The 19,750-nt window shown below is 35.9% G+C and overlaps 1 protein-coding gene across 1 annotated transcript in view; it reads left to right on the top strand.

Annotated features, from left to right (window-relative positions):
* The window catches only part of CNTN6 (contactin 6), a 260,095-nt gene that overhangs the window by 198,436 nt on the left and 41,909 nt on the right, over positions 1-19,750 (top strand). The window contains exon 11 of the mRNA XM_086366672.1: positions 10,778-10,905. Within this exon, the coding sequence (XP_086222798.1) occupies positions 10,778-10,905 (128 nt within the window). The remainder of the gene's footprint in view (positions 1-10,777; positions 10,906-19,750) is intronic.

The raw sequence follows: 19,750 nt of genomic DNA, 5'->3' as shown, positions 1-19,750 counted from the left end.
TGGAGAAGACTCTTGAGAGTCCCTTGGACTAGAGATCCAACCAGTCCATTCTAAAGGAGATCAGCCCTGGGATTTCTTTGGAAAGACCGAAGCTAAAGCTGAAACTCCAGTACTTTGGCCATCTCATGTGAAGAGCTGACTTATTGGAAAAGACTCTGATGCTGGGAGGGATTGGGGGCAGGAGGAGAAGGGGACGACAGAAGATGAGATGGCTGGATGGCATCACTGACTCAGTGGACGTGAGTCTGAGTGAACTCTGGGAGTTGGTGATGGACAGGGAGGCCTGGCATGCTGCAATTCATGGGGTCGCAAAGAGTTGGACACAACTGAGCGACTGAATTGAACTGATCTCATACAGCTCGGGAAAGCAAGAGGAAAAACATTCAACACTAGTCTTTAGACTAATTCCTTAGAATAACAAAACATTTGACATGTGTTCCAGATAAAAGACTCCTACGCGTTCACGTGACATCATAGTCTATGTTCCTGATGTTTTATTCACAATAGCTCAAAAGTAGACAGCAAAGGATGTAAAAGTAGAAGGCAACAAGTTAAGTCATCTATTACTTTTGTTTTCCCTTTGTGCTACTAACATCCCATGATGTGGGAAGATTGAAATGTTGGGCGTTCTATCACACTATGTAGTCTGCCTTCAATTTATCAGTTAACCTTAAAGTATTTGCAAATGTTGGTGGCTCAGTTTTTCTACATTTTCTATTTTTCTATGCCAATATAAAATCCCCCAATGTCATTTGACTGTCAGATACAGCTTATAGTTCTGAATTTCTACCTTTTTATTAATGCTCTAATGCAATTAGAAGAATAATGTGAGGTATTACACATTATAACTATTAATTATTCTATTGTTGAATGATCATAATACATCTATACATGTAAATGTCTTCAAATTCTAATTATTACAGAACATTTTAAATGTAAATGCCTTAATTTGTGATTTAATCATCTAAATAGACTACTAAGCTTTGGTAATTTGGGGGAAATTTCTCAATTTGATTGCATGAACAGGTGAACTATTCTAATTAAGTGGATATTTGAGAATAGACACTGGAGAGGAACAGTGTTATCACTGAACTGTGAAATGATCACAGAGAAAGAGTTAAGGAGGAAACATACATACACCATCAGTTAAGTATTAGAACTTAGTGATGCCAAAAGCAAGATAATTCAGGGACTGATAATTATCTCTTAAAGTCACAAACCATCCCACTGAGTCAGTCAGAGGAAAGGGTTTTTTTTAAGATGTCAGGCAGGAGTAAGAACCAAAATGAGATTCAAAAACACTGGTCTGAGTCATGTAGGAAAGCAAAGACCAAAACTGGTATCAGCGAAAAATAAAATTAATAGGTAGCACTTAATTAATCCAGTTCTTACAAGAAGTCTATGTCCGTACCCAAAATAAAAACGAGAACACTGCAGATCAGAAAAAAAATGATTCCACAAGTACAGACATGAAGTGGTATGAATTCAGTGTAGAGTCTTAGTCAGTGAAATGCTGGGGACAATCTGTCATTAGGCTCCTTTTAAAAAGTCTATCATATACCTCTCAGGTCTCTTTGTTGAATTGTGACAAAACACTTTGTCCTTTCCCTGCTGTTCCTGTTCATGGAATTGCAAAAGTGCTTACATTGTTTAGAAGAATGAAAAATTAGTTCATTATAGACCTACTGATGGCTAACTAGGAGTAGGGCATATTGCTAAGCATGCTAAACAGTTTACCTGATTTTCATCTCAAGATTCAGTGACACAGATAATATTAATATTCCCATGTTACAGATGAGAAAGCTGACAACTTGCATAGTTGAATAACTTGGACTCAGTAATACAAATATTAAATATGATGGCTCAGATTCAGTCACTTCCACTGTATAATCATAAGGGATTTGATTTAGGTCATACCTGAATGGTCTAGTGGTTTTCCCTACTTTATTCAATTTAAGTCTGAATTTGGCAATAAGGTGTTCATGATCTGAGCCACAATCAACCCCCGGTCTTGTTTTTGCTGACTGTATAGAGCTTCTTCATCTTTGGCTGCAAAGAATATAATCAATCTGATTTCGATGTTGACCATTTGGAAGTCCATGTGTAGAGTTTTCTCTTGTATTTTAGGAAGAGGGTGTTTGCTATAACCAGTGCATTCTCTTGGCAAAACTCTATTAGCCTTTGCCCTGCTTCATTCTGTACTCCAAGGCCAAATTTGCCTATTACTCCAGGTGTTTCTTGACTTCCTACTTTTGCATTCCAGTCCCCTATAATGAAAAGGACATCTTTTGGGCATGTTAGTTCTAGAAGGTCTTGTAGGTCTTCATAGAACTGTTCAAAATCAGCTTCTTCAGCATTACTGGTCGGGGCATAAATTTGGATTACCATGATATTAAATCGTTTGCCTTGGAAACGAATAGAGATAGTTCTGTCGTCTTTGAGATTGTATCCAAGTACTGCATTTCAGAGTCTTTTGTTGACTATCATAGCTACTCCATTTAGTCTAAGGACTCTTGCCCACAGTAGCAGATATAATGGTTATCTGAGTTAAATTCAGTGGAAGTGAGAAATAGATTTAAGGGACTACATCTGATAGACAGAGTGCCTGATGAACTTTGGACAGAGGTTTATGACATTATACAGGAGACAGGGATCAAGACCATTCCCAAGAAAAAGGAATGCAAAAAATTAAAAAGGCTGTCTGAGGACATCTTACAAATAGCTGAGAAAAGAAGAGAAGTGAAAGCAAAGGAGAAAAGGAAAGATATACCCATTTGAATGCAGAGTTCCAAAGGATAGCAGGGAGAGATAAGAAAGCCTTCCTCAGTGATCAATGCAAAGAAATAGAGGAAACCAATAGAATGGGAAAGACTAGAGATCTCTTCAAGAAAATTAGAGATACCAAAGGAACATTTCATGCAAAGATGGGCTCAATAAAGGACAGAAATTGTATGGACCTAAAAGAAGCAGAAGATATTAAGAGAAGTAGCAAGAATACACAGAAGAACTGTACAAAAAAGAGCTTCACGACCCAGATACTCACAGTGTGACCAGTCACCTAGAGCCAGACATCCTGCAATGTGAAGTCAGTGGGCCTTAGAAAGCATCACTACGAACAAAGCTAGTGGAGGTGATAGAATTCCAGTGGAGTTATTTCAAATCCTGAAAGATGATGCTGTGAAAGTGCTGCACTCAATGTGCCAGCAAGTTTGGAAAACAGCAGTGGCCACAGGACTGGAAAAGGTCAGTTTTTATCCCAGTCCCAAAGAAAGGCAATGCCAAAGAGTGCTCAAACTACTGCACAATTGCACTCATCTCACATGCTAGTAAAGTAATGCTCAAAATTCTCCAAGCCAGGCTTCAACAGTACATGAATCATGAACTTCCAGATGTTCAAGCTGGTTTTAGAAAAGGCAGAGGAACCAGGGATCAAATTTCCAACATCTGCTGGATCATCGAAAAAGCAAGGGTTCCAGAAAAACATCTATTTCTCTTTTATTGACTATGCCAAAGCCTTTGATTGTGTAGATCACAATAAACTGTGGAAAATTCTTCAAGAGATGGGAATACCACACCACCTGACCTGCCTTCTGAGAAATCTGTATGCAGGTCAAGAAGCAACAGTTAGAAATGGACATGGAACAACAGACTAGTTCCAAATAGGGAAAGCAGTACATCAAGGCTGCAATTGACACCCTGCTTATTTAAATTATATGCAGAGTACATCATGAGAAACACTGGGCTGCATGAAGCACAAGCTGGAATCAAGTTTTCCAGGAGAAATATCAATAACCACAGATATGCAGATGACACCAGCCTTATGGCAGAAAGTGAAGAACTAAAGAGCCCCTTGATGAAAGTGAAAGAGGAGAGTGAAAAAGTTGGCTTAAGGCTCAACATTCAGAAAACTAAGATCATGGCATCTGGTCTTATCACTTGCTGATAAATAGATGGGGAAACAGTGGAAACAGTGATAATTTTTTTTTTGGAGGGGCCTTCAAAATCACTGCAGATGGTTACTGCAGCCATGAAATTAAAAGCTTACACTTTGGAAGAAAAGCTATGACCAACCTAGACAGCATATTAAAAAGCAAAGACTACTTTGCCAACAAAGGTTTGTCTAGTCAAAGCTGTGTTTTTTGCAGTAGTCATGTATGGATGTGAGAGTTGGACTGTAAAGAAAGCTGAGCGTCAAAGACTCAATCCTTTTGAACTGTGGTGTTGGAGAAGACTCTTGAGAGTTTCTTGAACTGCAAAAAGATTGAGCCAGTCCATCCTAAAGGAAATCAGTCCTGAGTAGTCATTGGAAGGACTGATGTTGAAGCTGAAACTCCAATATTTTGGCCACCTGATGGGAAGAGCTGACTCATTTGAAAAGCTCTTATGCTGGAATGATTGAAGGTGGGAGGAGAAGGGGAAGACAGAGGATGAGATGGTTGGATGGCATCACCGACTCAAGGACATGAGTTTGGGTAAACTCTGGGAGTTGGTGATGGACAGGGAGGCCTGGCATGCTGCAGTATGGGGTTGCAAAGAGTGGGATATGACTGAGTGACTGAACTGAACTGAGAATCAGTCATAAGCAGTTGACCCCCACTCCACGTTTGCTAAATAATACTACTACTTATAACACCATTATTGCATAGGACAGTGTGAGAGAAGAAAACTAGTCCTTAGTATTAGTATTGCCATCATCATTGCCTTAGGTTTTTGGTTAAAACTCCCCCATGGTAAAGGATATCAAACTTGCTTTTACTATTTCAGAAAAGCTTAAAGTCCTGAGAAAATGTGCATATATGCACACACATTAAATATTCCATTACATTTGGGGAGTCAAATTGAAAACCTCCAATATTAAAGAGAATGTTATGTAAATACTATATATATCTTCATGGACTGTGGCCCACCAGACTACTCTCCACTTGGAATTTTCCATACAAGAATACTGGATAGGGTGCCATTTCCGTCTCCTGGGGATCTTTCCAACCCAGACCCAGAGATCAAACCTGTGTTCTTGCATCTCCTGCATTGGCAGGTAGGTTTTTTACCATTAGCACCACCTGGGAAGCCTATGTATGTGTACATGTATATACCTGCTTCACTCTTACTTTTGTTTCCTAGGGAATCTGGAGTAAACTATGTAACTTTCTCTATCATACCCCTCCTCTTATTCACTACATTTCACAGTATTTGCACTGTCTCTCCAAATATTAAAGATTATCATATACATGTGTGTGTGTGTGTGTGTGTGTGTGTGTGTGTACACTCAAATTTGTACTTTTAGAAACTATTAGGTTGGCCAGGGTGTATTTGGATTTTCCATAAGATGTTACAGAAAAACCTAAATAAAGATTTGGCCTTATTAGTAACTATACTTTGTAAACTTACAGTGAAAGAGCACTTGCTAAAACAAGTACTTCCTAGTCTAGAGAGACAGACATGGTTGGAATCTATACTACCTAGCAGGTACATTGATGTACCCCCTTCTTTCCATGCCTCCCTTTCCTGACTTGTAAAATGGGGATGATACGAATAGTGAGCACAGAGGTTTACTTAATGATTCAATAAGCTGACATTTTTAGGGCTTCCTGAGTGGCACTAGCGGTTAAAGAATCTGCCTGCTAGTGCAGGAGACTTAAGAGACATGTGTCCGATCCTTTGGTTGGGAAGAACCCCTGGAGGAGGGAATGGCAACCTGCTCCAGTATTCTTGCCTGAGAAATCCCACGGACAGAGGAGCCTAGTGGGCTACAGTCCATGGGGTTGCAAAGAGTTGGACATGACTGAGCACAGAAGGCGTACATATGCTTAGTAGAGGACTTGTGCAGACACCATACAGTAATAGTTCACAAGCTGTTTGTGTTTTGACCAATGAGTTTAGTTCTGCAAAATAATATCCTTGATATTGACATTATCTATTTTTCACATACCTATTGTAATATTTAACACAGTACCTGGAACACAATAGATGTTTAATGAATATTTGCTGAATAAATTTAGAAGCAAAACAATCTCTATAAATGCTCTATAAATTGCTACTAAATTTTTAGAAGCCTTACCATATTCCATCGTACTTTGATATTTTCATACATGCTTTTATAATCTATTATCTGTTAGCAATGTAATCTCAGCCTTAAGTTCTAATTTAAAAATATACATGAATTATATGTAATCAATCACTTCAATATCTTTTGCTTTCTTCTCTGTGGCTTATATTCTCTTTGATAATTATTTATGCAAATTTCCATTTTTACCACCAGAATGTTTTCCCAGTTTTTAGATAACCAAGCATATCTACACTTGTAGTTGTGCTTTGTTTTTAAATGCCAGAGAGGCTTATGTAAATAAAGATAGAATATTTTAATGTACTTTATTAATATGTTCTTTACAGCCCTCCAGATAGCATTTTGAAGTATCTTTTAGAATAATCCAAAAGAAGGATAGAAAGCCAGCCTTTATCTTTATCAATGTTACCAAAACCATCAATTAAAATGTTCCAGTTAATTTTAACATGTGCATCCTTCCTTATCTGAAAATGTCAATTGTTCAGTTTGCTTAATACAGTTTGACGTCAACTGGGTGTTCTTTCTTTTTTTTAATCGTTTATACTAAGCCATGTTTTGATATGTGACAGATGGGAAATTCTCACTTTTCTTTAATAGTTTTTTTAAAATTATTCTGCATAAATTTAAGGCTATGATTAGGTAGTTTGAGTATATCTACATTATTAAAGATTGAATTTTCTTACTGTATTTTAAATCTCTTATTAATGAAAAAATTATCTGAAATATTCATACCACTTACTTATCACATTAAATTCTCAAATTATGGTAAATCTCTGGCTTTCTATATCCTAGGTAATTAGGGAGAATTACACTCTTAATTATATATTTTTTATAAATGACAAATTGGTTTGTTTACTAGTTTGGTTTCATAAAACTAGTTTGGTTTCATAAAAACTAGTTTGGTTTCCTAAAATGTTTTTATAAAACATTTAAATCTAAGACTTTTTATTCTTTTGTACATTTTTGCATATTGTGTGTGTGTTTAGTCTCAGTCGTGTCCGACTCATTGTGATCCCATGAACTATAGCCTGCAAGGCTCCTCTGTCCATGGAATTCTCCAGGCAAGAATACCAGAGTGGGTAGCCATTCTCTTCTCCAGGGGATCTTCCCTACCCAGGGATTGAACCCGTGTCTCCTGTATTGCAGACAGACTCTTTAAGATTTCAGCCACCAGGGAAGTCCTTTTTGCATACTGACCTTATGAAAACAAAATGGATTCTTCAGTTCAGCTTAGTCGCTCAGTTGTGTCCGACTCTTTGCGATCCCATGAACCACAGCACGCCAAGCCTCCCTGTCCATCACCAACTCTCAGAGTTTACCCAAACTCATGTCCATTGAGTCGGTGATGCCATCTTACCATCTCATCCTCTGTCATCCCTTCTTTTCAGCCTTCAATCTTTCCCAACATCAGGGTCTTTTCAAATGAGTCAGCTCTTCACATCAGATGGCCAAAATATTGGAGTTTCAGCTTCAACATCAGTCCTTCCAATGAATACCCAGGACTGATCTCCTTTAGGATGGACTGGTTGGCTCTCCTTGCAGTCCAAGGGACTCTCAAGAGTCTTCTCCAACACCACAGTTCAAAAGCATCAATTCTTTGGTGCTCAGCCTTCTTCACAGTCCAACTCTCACATCCATACGTGACCACAGGAAAAACCATAGCCTTGACTAGATGGACCTTTGTTGGCAAAGTAATGTCTCTGCTTTTTAATATGCTATCTAGGTTGGTCAGAACTTTCCTTCCAAGGAGTAAGTGTCTTTTAATTTCATGGCTGCAGTCACCATCTGCAGTGATTTTGGAGCCCCAAAAAATAAAGTCAGCCACTGTTTCCACTGTTTCCCCATCGATTTGCCATGAAGTGATGGAACCAGATGCCATGATCTTTGTTTTCTGAATGTTGAGCTTTAAGCCAACTTTTTCACTCTCCACTTTCACTTTCATCAAGAGGCTCTTTAGTTCCTCTTGACTTTCTGCCATAAAGGTGGTGTCATCTGCATATCTGAGGTTATTGATATTTTTCTCGGCAATCTTGATTCCAGCTTGTGCTTCTTCCAGCCCAGCGTTTCTCATTATGTACTCTGCATATAAGTTAAATAAAAGGGTGCCAATATACAGCCTTGACGTACTCCTTTTCCTTTTGGAACCAGTCTGTTGTTCCATGTCCAGTTCTAACTGTTGCTTTCTGGCCTACATACAGGTTTCTCAAGAGGCAGGTCAGGTGGTGTGGTATTCCCATCTCTTTCAGAATTCTCCAGTGTTTATTGTGATCCACACAGTCAAAGGCTTTGGCATAGTCAATAACACAGACTGAAATCTTTATTATAATGACTTGAACAATGTTCTCAAACGTTATTGTGCTTATAAATTACTGAAAATCATGTTAATATGCAAAGTTTGATTCAGTAGGTCTGGGATGAGACTACATTTTGAGGCATAAACACCTAAGATTATCTTAAGGGCATCTAATGATGGCTCAACAGATATTTCTTGAATGTCATATTCAACATGCACAATTATTTACTGCAAGTGAGGCAAAGCAATGATTTTTGAAAGAAAATGAGCACTCAGTTGCAATGTTCAATTCACTCTTTGACACTTATTAGCTGCTTAGATTTGTACAGATTTTAACTTTTCCTAGTCTTAGTATGCCTTCTTATTATCCCAAGCTTGAGAAATGTCTATTGATTTTCTAAGATATCTAAAGAAATAATCTGTTTCAATGATGACAATTTCAGTTCAATTTAACAAACTACTGAACATACACAATGAGTTAAAAGAATGGTATACTCAGGTAATAATAAACCACAGTTTATATGAATTTTCCTTTTCTGCAAGTTAAGTGAAACATTATACAACATACAAGCATTGACAGTACTAGTTGGGAAGTTGTTGGCCTTTAGCTATCAGCAGGTATATATTTTTAACATTTAAAATTATTTTGGCAAAAATTTAATGTTTCTGTGTTGCTTAAAATTCTTAGTTTTTCCTAAATTCTAGAGGTAAATGATGCACCCACATGTATCTCACATCGATTTCTTCTAATTGAATCAGATAAGGAATTGTTTGGGGCCAGACCCTTGCTACATACTGGAATATCTTTGTTACTGTTCATTAACAGTATGATTCAACTGTTAACATAAATTGGGATCAAGAAATCTAGACATTTCAGAAATTAAATATCAAATGTTTGCTAATGGGGAATACTCCAAGATAATGACTTAAAAACTTCTGATTATGTGTCATGGAACATTCTAAACCCAGAAGTGGATCCTTTCACTCACTTGGCAATAGAATATGGGACTATCACTAAATATAAACTAACATCAGAAGCTGGTTTGGTACAAATTGTACTTGGCTAATATTCTCTGTGTTTCAAATTGGGTAATTAATTACATTAGCTACATTTCCTGTAATAAACATATTAGAAACAATGATATGTTTGCAATGAAACAAATATGGTTTTGCTATTTTTAATAGATGTGATATGCATGCCACATTCCTTTCTTTCCTTTAAAACCACTGTCATTACAAATGAATTTTCACTATTTATTTTTATGCAATACTGACTACCTAGCTAGTGCTTTTACAGTTTTGTTTTGTTTTTTACAAACTTTCAACTTTTTATTTTGTATTTGGGCATAGCCAATTAACAATGTTGTGGTAATTTCGGGTGACACAAACTCCCCTCCCATTCAGGCTGACATATAACAATGGGTAGAGTTTCATGTATTATACAATATGTCCTTCCTTGTTGGTTATCATAATATGTCCTTCCTTGTTGGTTATCCATTTTGAATATAGCAGTCTGTATTTTTAAAAGATCATAAATTTAAATTTATAACACAAAATTGGGTACATGTTCTTTTGTTTCATTTTGTCTCCTTATTAAAATACTTGGTGATGATTTTGCCAAGAAACCAATCTTAGGGTTTCCCTTGATTACAACAATGTTCTGATGTTTGCTTTTGACTATTTCTGAGTTTCAGAGAAAATTTCATAGGAACCATTTTATGAAAGGCTGAAAGTTCTTAAATAGCTATCCCTCCATTGTATACTATATGATTACATGTATTTTAGGAATATTTAATTCAGTCTGACTTTTTGAAGTCTTCATTCATTTTACTCCTTTCTCCTTTTGATGGACTAGGCCACATAACAAGATGGGCCTGAGGCCTTTAGCTATGGGACCATGTGGATAGTTCCTTTAGCTCACTAGCACAGGCAAATATCGTCATGGTTGAGAACCTGTTGTTTGGTAGCTGAAAGTCCTAAGTAAAAGCCGGTTTATAAAGCCACAGAGTTAACAGTGTGAAAATCAGCTTGCATGTCTCTAATACCAACTTCAATTTTCAGCAGAGAGTTGACTTTTCAAAATGCACAGTGAATAGTTGCATTTGTTTTTAATCAAGCAAATGGGCATTGCAGCATCAAGCACTCATTTGATTTTTAATGTGCATTGGTATCACCAATGATAATTCAAGTGACAGCATAAATAATTGTCAATACTGTGTCAGAATAAAAGCAACTGTCATTTTTTCTAATATGCAGATTCAGAGATTACTCACAATTAAAAGCAGAATAATAGGAAAGGGATATATTCATATTATCAAATACAGCCATGGTTTTAGAAATGCTTTAAAATGAAAGTAAGAGGTTAAAGCTTACCAGTTTTACAGAACCTTACTTATATTAATTATAAATTTTCTTTTTAGAGTGTTTCTCTTGGAGGACGGCAGCCTCAGAATATATAATGTTACCAGGTTGGATGCTGGATTATATACTTGCATAGCTACAAATCAGTTTGGTGTTGCAAAGAACACTGGCAGCCTCATCATAAAAGGTATTTTACTATCTTTGTTTGTGCTCGATGAACACTGGAGATACAATTGCATACCTGACCTCTATCACTGTCAACCCTGCATCATATTGCATATGTGAAATATTTGGTTTCACAGCTTATTTGAGTAGTACCCTTATATTTATTAATAGCATGCTCACTTTGCCAGTGGAACAGAATGGTAGATGTGAATAGCTTGACAGTTCAAAAGCTGTCCAGTGGGTAATAAGACAAAACTAAAACCTCCACTTAAAATATGCGGATTTCCACAAATGCCTCCATGAGAGGAATTTATGAATATTTTGATGATGTTAGTGAGGTTTCTTTCAGAAACTCTCAATTTGTATAAAAATTTTACCTGGATGTAAGGCTGCCAAGCACATAGTCGATTCATTTGTTTCTATAACTCTGGGTACTTAACTATAACGAGCAAAATGCAGACTTTCTTGCATTCGCCTTAATAAGCAGTTTTTTACAAAGATAAAAAAATAAAATATTGGTGACATGTGAATCATTATTAGATTCCCATCACAGTAAACGGATATGTTCACCCAATTTCAGATGGTAAAAGTGCACAATCTATTCTTGAAACTTTTAAACTAGTATCAGTCCAAATGTATCTCCATATATCACCAGGGGACACAATTAGGATTAGACGCTTCTATTCTCCATCTCTGCTACTTTATTGAATCTCAGCTCATAAAACTAGTATGTTTAGGGGAAGCCAGGTCACTTTATCATTTCATTGCCTCCTGGATGATCAAAATGACTGTCTTAATAGAGGAGTCTGAGCAGCTTATTAAGCCCAAATGATTAAATTCAGCAATTGGTGTTTTATCATTATTTCTATTAGAAATAAATAAGTTCAACAAAAAGTAGTTAGCTATTACCCACCAATTATCCTTTAAAATGTCTAAAGGAAAATAAACACCCACTTTTATCCCTAGAAGATATTTCTGTCAACTTTATCTCAAGCCTATTATATTATGCCAACAATTGTCTGAAACACTCAGGGGAAATGTAAATGATAGAACTTGTGTAAAAATCCAACCAGTGTGGCATATTTTGAAAAACTTCACTTCTTTAATACTGTATTGTCATCAGGTTTTTAAGACTGATATGGACTTAATGTTTCAAGGAATGTGCTATAATTATATTTAATGATAGGGAATTTCCCCAGCAGCTTTTTGGTAATACTCATGTACTAAAAAGTGTGAATGCTTTATGTTTGAAGAAATAACATGTCCATCAAGGGAAGAAAAAGAGATTACCTTATTTCCAATTTAGATGCTATGAGTGGTATTCATTCACTACATTACAATAGAAGATTAATATATGCTGGAAAGACATGCAGTTAATTTTTCTAGGTATGGAGAAATCCAGTAGGAATTAAAACGTGAAATATTAAAGACAGAACACATCAGTAGTGAAAATGTAGTTTCTCAAAAGTTTTGGTGGACTACTGGTGATGGGTAAGCGGGACCAACAGTTTGCTGCTTAAATACAATGATGAGATCCTTTCACCCTAAAGACTAACGAAAAAAAAAAATTATAAATAGATTAAGCAACACAGATAGTTTTTCTTCCTCAATATTTTCTTTTGCCTTTGGCACCACAATATTGTACATTACTAATCAATGGAAGAAAAATCAAGTGAGAAGATTCACATAAATATGAGAAACTCAGAAACATCCGCTTAGTTCTAAAGATAGCATGTGGATACTTCAGAAGTGAAACATAGCCATGGAGGTTCCTGATTCTTAGGACAGAAACAAGTTGATAGGTATTTTGGGATTTTCCATAAAACATACCATAATCCCCAGATACTCTAATCTCTGTGAGTAAGAAAATAATTAAATAAGATTTCTCAGTTAAAAAGCTGACATAGTTTTGCTTACTTCTAATGTCCTTTGCTGGAGATATTAAAACAAAATGATCTCAACCTGCATTCCTGCTCATCTTCATCTTTTCCACTTTTCCTTCTTCTGTAGCATATTTCATCTTCCTACAAATGATATGATTCACTTATTCACATGTATTTTCTCCTTATCTTTCCCTTCTTCTAGAAAAGAAATGAAGAAGGCAAGGTTATCACAGCCCTGGGAACAGCCCTGGGAACTGTATGTGTTCACTAAATATTTATTGATTGAGTGACAGGATCTCACCTTATCCCCCTTGGTTCTCAGAGATAATTTCTATCCTGACTTCTCTGCTCTAAAATCTGAAAGTTTTCAATTTTTCGGGATTTATACTTGTTAGACTACTTCACAGTAGAGCACTTCAAAGGCAAATAATAAACTTCTAAATGCTTTCACTTTTCCAATTTTAGTGTTTGTAGTTACATGATTTAAACGCACAGAGAACTCCACACTCTGCAAAGGGGGACAAATAGGAAGCTACATGAAAATCTAAAATACTTCATGGACAGAACTCACTGTTCTTGTATTTTCAGTACAATTCCAGATGATTTACATATGCAAAAGGCTTATATCAATATGCATGAATATCATTATTTTCAGTTATTTATATCCCATGGTGGGAAAGAATATGTGTTTGTTATTTTTAGCCTTCATGAAATATCCACATCCCATTTCAAGGGGATTTGGGGATTTTTTGCTTCTTTGCCATTGATAGTAGCCATTAATGTAATAAAAATAAACACATATACATAACACATTTACAAAAACTACATAAACACAAGATATAAAAGCATATTTAGCAACTTTGCTTTATTGCTGATCTGTAATGCATACACTGTGGGATTCTTATACAAAATAGTTTTAAGATAAGTCTGTCATTGGCATTTCCTCTTAATGAGGCTGCTATCTCTAATTCCCTTTCATGTAGGAATGTTGAAGGTATTACTGCCAAAAATTATTATTTTACAACCTATAGAGTTGAAGATGTAATCTGAGAAGGAAACGTAATAGTATGCATTGATTCAGTCATTTTCTTGACTATTAAGAGCAGCCATCTGGCTGTTTGTGATGACGATTTAATATTTCTCTCTGTGCTTGCATATGTGTGTGTGTGTGTGTGTGTGTGTGCCTGTATATGTGTATGTGTTTGTATTTTCCTGTCTATAGTGTTCATTTATTGTCATTACAGCATCAAATATAATTTTGTCTCTCAAATCAAGATCAGCTTACAGTGACCTTTCTGATAATATGGTGGTAAAGAGCAAATGAGAAATTTCAGTAAAACTGATAAAACAATCATCTTTCTTTGAATTTACTTATCAGCCTCAGTCATGCAAGAAATGTTGTTGCTAGATAACATGTAAAAAGATAATAGTTACAAGAGTAAGATATTTTTCAGCTTAGTTTTTAGCTGATATGGCTTATCTGTGTTAAGAGGATTCTGAAGTTATCTGCACTGTATGTTGGAAATTTCTATTTCACTAATGCAGCAGGATAAAGCAATTTGCCATTCAAACATTGGAAGTGCAATTAGCACCAGCCTTGCCAGAGCCTCAGAAGATGCCCAGGGTAATTTGAGGACATGTTCCATGGGCACAAACAGGAAATTGAAAGGAAAGAGACTTTAAATGTCTTTGTTTTGAGGACTAGTAAAATTACAATGTGTACATACACTAAGAGGTATATGAAATTCACATAAAAGGGAAAATTATTTTATCTGGCATTTGGAAAATTATTAAAAAGCACAGAAACAGCAGGCTCTAGGAATGATCTTGTTTGCAGGCAACATTTGTTTTTGTTTCCCCACTGGAGAAGTTTTGGATGTTCAATTATAGGCCTCATTGCTTCAGCATTATTTTCAACTGAAATGTCGGAACTTGGAAAAGCATATCTAATGTGCAAATTAAGTTTATTGCTGCTCATTTAGTTGTTTATTCTTTGTGATAGAAGTCTTTATTATACCAGCACGGAGAGTGGCCTATCCATTTTCTCCAGCAGAAGAGGGTGTTCACTAATGTGATTTTACATTTACTAAGAGAAATACTAAGATAGGCAGATAATTGGAGGCTTTGTGGCTGTCCATGGCAGTTTAAAAGATCTGAGGTGTTTAACTCAGCTGTATCTAGAAGCCCAGCTTTCCTGAGTAAACCAAAAATACAATTTCACAGAGGTGACAAGACACAATGGAATATATCCACTATTTTGTAGTGGTTGAATTCTCCGAGTACTGCTAATGTCTTTCCCCAAATGTTTAACTCTACATCCCAATTTTATGCAAAGAATGAATTAAAAGATTTAATATAAAGAAGACTTTGACTTAAAAATTTTTAGTGGAAGTATTATTAAGGTGAAAAAATATATAGTGAATTTTTACACTGTCTAGATATGAAATTTTCATTCCCCCTCCAACACTGAAATAATGCCGAGTGAGTTCTTGAGACCTTAATTTCTTCAAGAATAAAGGAGAAAAAAACCAAAAAGCATTCATGTAAGGAAACCCAATAATGTCAATAATATTTCGGCCTTCATACCAATTTAGTTCACAGTCTTTTAAAAATCAAGCACATATCACTCCAGGTATGTTAAGCAGCTTTTTTTCTTTTAAATATATATTATACATTATAGGATGGACATCGTATATTAATTATAATTAATGAATTATAAGTTTGCGCATTTTTGATTATTCAAGAAAATTGTCACCAAACCTACTATTCGTTAAAATTTTGCATTGTTTTATTTACTCTTAGTAAAAATAGGGGATGTATAGCTTGTGGTTTGTGCCAATTAAAGAGGTCAAATAGATGAGCATATAACACTTCTTAAAGTGGTGAAAAGCAGAGACTTTGAAATTAGATATATTAGTTCAATTAAAAACTAGCATGAGATCCTAAAGAGTGTGTTTTTGCTGTTATTAATGTTGTATTATTTATTATCATCATTAATATTTTTTATCAAGTACATACTCTGCTCCAGGCATTGTCACAGGTCCTTGATGTATGTCATCTCACTGAACCCTCAGAACAACCCTTTGAAGCAAGTGATCATTAGAGATTGAGGTATAGAGGGCTAAAATTACTTGACAAGGTCCTTGTGTTATTGATATTAAGTGGCAGAACTCTTTTTATCCTTCTTTTTTACATTCCAGTAAAGTTATGTAATAATAATTACATGAGATAATTTCACATGGCATTGTTTAAAGTTTAGAAAAAGATATAGTAATTTGCAGATATTAGTACTTCCCTCTAAATACTTCATTTTAATTAATTAAATATAGTTCAATATTTGATAACTTTACATATGTAAAGAAAGTCTTAAGTGTACATTTTCTGAATTTTGGCAAATGCATACACCCCTGCAACCCCAAAGTCTACCAAAATACATTATCAGCCTGCCTGGTGGCTCAGACAGTAGAGAATCTGCCTGCAATACTGGAAACCTGGATTCAATCTCTGGGTTGGGAAGATTCCCTGGAGAAAGGAATGGCAACCCACCTCAGCATTTTGCCTGCAGAATTCCATGGACAGAGGAGCCTGGCAGGCTACAGCCCATGGGGTCGCAAAGAGTAGAACACAGCTGAATTACTAACACTTTCACTTTCACATATTGTTCCCTCATGCCCCTCCCTGGCCCCACCCTATTCCTAGAAGCAACAACTGTCATGATTTTTTTCTGCCATATACGCCATATAAATGCAATCATACAGTACATACTCACTCTTTGGTATCTGGCTTCCCTCACTTGACTTAAACCACTAGCCATTTACCTTCTCTTTATTAAAAATAAGCAAAACTAAGCAAAGCTTTACCAACAGTGGGTTTAGTCTGTGCAGTAAAAAAAAAAAAAAAAATCTTGAATGTTAAATAACTTTGCCTCCATTTTCCCTCTCAAATTTATTCACACTGTGCCCGAAGTATTTGGTTAACAATCGGAAGTTCAGTCTTTTTTTTTCAGTGATTCCGTTCTAAGGCTAAAGTAGTGAATAGACTTCTTTGTTCCTTGGATATTCTATTTCTAAACTAGTACAGTGGTCATTCAAGCTCTAGTGCCTTTTTTTTAAAGGAAAAATGTGTGGCATTACAACATTAAAAAAACAAAACAAAACATCCAGATGCAAGCTTTTCAGTCTATGGATCCTGAATACTCAAAGAAAGAGTTATTAGCAAATTCATTCAAGTCAAGAAAAGGAATAGGGTAGGAAAGGGGGTAAGGGAGTGCAGAGGGGAAAAATAATCAACGGAATTAATTGACTCTAATTTTCCTCTTCTGGATTTTATTTTCTTACTTCATCTTCCCTAAATCTAACATAGGGCTTCCCAGGTGGCACTAGTGGTAAAGAACATGCCTGCCAGTACAAGAGACAGAGATTCAACCCCTGGGTGGGGAAGGTGCCCTGGAGGAGGGCATGGCAACCCCCTTCAGTATTCTTGCCTGGAGAATCCCATGGACAGAGGAGCCTGGTGGGCTATGGTCTATAACGTCACAGAGTTGGACACAACTGAAGCGACTTAGCATGCACGCATGCAAACCTAACATAAACATTCAGAAGGCAACATTTTCTATTAGGTCCTATAGCCAGGCAAAATTAAAATTTTCTAATTTCATCTCTTATAAATCTACAGAACACTTCAACCTGGTTTTTCACTACAACCCAGAATAAAGTTACAGTTGGAGGACTGAGTGAACATTATCTATTTATAGGAAATATAAATATGATCCCATAAATAGTCATTGCCTATTATGTATTAACCACTTTGAAAGAGAGTTGTTGGTATATTTAATTCATTAAGCAGAATCTACGGTGCATGCTCTTTTCAAACACATGTAAGGCCCTGTTTTGATTACTTGTTAATACAGAAGATCTGTGTTTACATTTTATATTACTTTTATATTACTTGCTAGGGAATTTTTCAGTGTTACCTTGCATGATACTTAGACCTGTTTTTTCATTTAGACAACTTAAATTTAAGACAATTACTTTCTCCAGATGGTTCTTCATTTGTTTCTTTTACTCAGGGGTTCAGGGTAGTCTTTTAATATTTGCTCCAAATCATTTAAATATTGAAGTGGAAGATAAATGGGTAATGGTAACTGCAGGGAAACTATAATATATTGACCATGGTTACTTTGTGCATTGGAATTAAATTATACTCTGCCTGTGGTAGAATACAATATAAATATGAAATGCTGCAAATAGATTTTAATCTGCAAAACACATGTCTGAGCAGATCATTTTGCATTGGCTAAGAGGATATAAAGCAACCAAGCCTACTGCAAGTATTGGTACAAAGAGGAAAAGTATATTAAAAAAAGATTAAATACTCCTCCATTTCTGTCTTGCTAGAGGTAGGGAATTAGACTCCATCACACCAATTTCCTTGTTTGTTAGTTTTCTCTGTAGGGTTTATTTCAGAATATTAGCTTTCATTTCCCTGTGTTTGCTTTCCCTAAAGTTAGTAATTTTCTTGTTTGTTTGCTTAGTTTTCTACGGACCTGACAACAATTCATTCCTCAATCCTATCTCTACTCTCTTACTTTGATATTGATCTGCCTTTCTGTCTGTCGGAGAGCCTGGTTGCCTAAGCACCATGCCTTTCTCCTGACACACTTCCTCGTTTGAATAGACTGCATCTTCCAATGGATTTTTGAGAAAGAAATCAATAAAAGTGTATTTTTTTTAGATCTTTCATTTTTGAAAAGGTCTTTACACTAAGCTTACATTTGATTGATGCTTTAATTGGAAACAGAATCCTGGATTGGAAATCATGATTTTTCATAATTTGGAAATCTTGCTCTGCTGTAAAAGCTGAAACCATTTTGATTTCTGACCTGTTGTTTGTGACATCTTTTCTCACTCTCTCTGTCTAGAGGTCCTTTTTTCCCAAGTGTCCCACAATTACATGATGATTGGTGTAAATCTATTTTCAGCCTTTTTTACAGGGCATTTGGTGCACTTTGTCATCCTGGAAGCTCATAGCTCTTTGGGCCTGGGATATTTTTCTGAGTAATAATTTACTCCATTTCTTTTTCTGAAATGCCCATTTATAATAGATTTCCTAGACTGGCATTCAAGTTTATGAATATATGTATGCATGTGTGTATGTATCTACTCATCTATGTGTAGAATTTATTGTATTTTAATATATATATTTAGATAGGCGTGCTGCAATTCATGGGGCTTCAACGAGTCAGACATGACTGAGTGACTGAACTGAGAAACTGAGTCTATCTACATGTTTATATGTTTTATATATACATGTTATACATAATGTTTCTATATCCTCACATCCATTTTATAGCTGTTTTTGCTCTACCTTCTAGGATATTTTCTCAACTTTACCTTCCAGATTTTCTTTTGTATTTTTGCTTTTTAAAAAAATTTTTTTTCTAAGTGTCTTTTTATTTTCTGTCTATTCTTTTAAGTAATATCTTGGTCTTTTCTTCCTTTCCTCTGGAAGTATTGCTTGTAGTTTTTTCTCTTTTCTTTGTTTTTTCTGAAAGGTCTCTCTTTTCCCAAACACTTTGTTTGCTCTTTGTTTTACGTCCTATCCTTTATTAAGAGGTGTTTGAAGATACATCGTGGAACTGTTGTCTGTTCATATTTAGATCACTAAAAATCCTACAGAAAGCTCTAATCAAGAGTGGGAATTTTGAATGATTTAACTTCATATTTAGATGATCTGGACAGGGAGGCCTGGCGTGCTGTGATTCATGGGGTCGCAAAGAGTCAGACACGACTGAGCGACTGAACTGAACTGGACTGAACTGAAGAAAAATATTGGAGTATCTTCTCTTTAGGCTTATCAGACTCCTAGGACAACCGTCCCTCACGTCCCTCCCAGGTTTCCTGTCTGGAGAGCAAAGGCCAAGCAGACAGCACTCTCGGAGCTGAATAGGGTTACAACACACAAATCTCAGCTCTCACTGTGTAC

The sequence above is a fragment of the Bos grunniens genome, chromosome 22 (assembly GCF_055505025.1).
Source record: "Bos grunniens cultivar Pamir isolate PY7600 chromosome 22, Bosgru_T2T1.0, whole genome shotgun sequence".
Classification (NCBI taxonomy): domain Eukaryota; kingdom Metazoa; phylum Chordata; class Mammalia; order Artiodactyla; family Bovidae; genus Bos; species Bos grunniens.
Note: the sequence above shows the minus strand (reverse complement) of the source record. Positions and strands in the feature narration are given on the sequence as shown.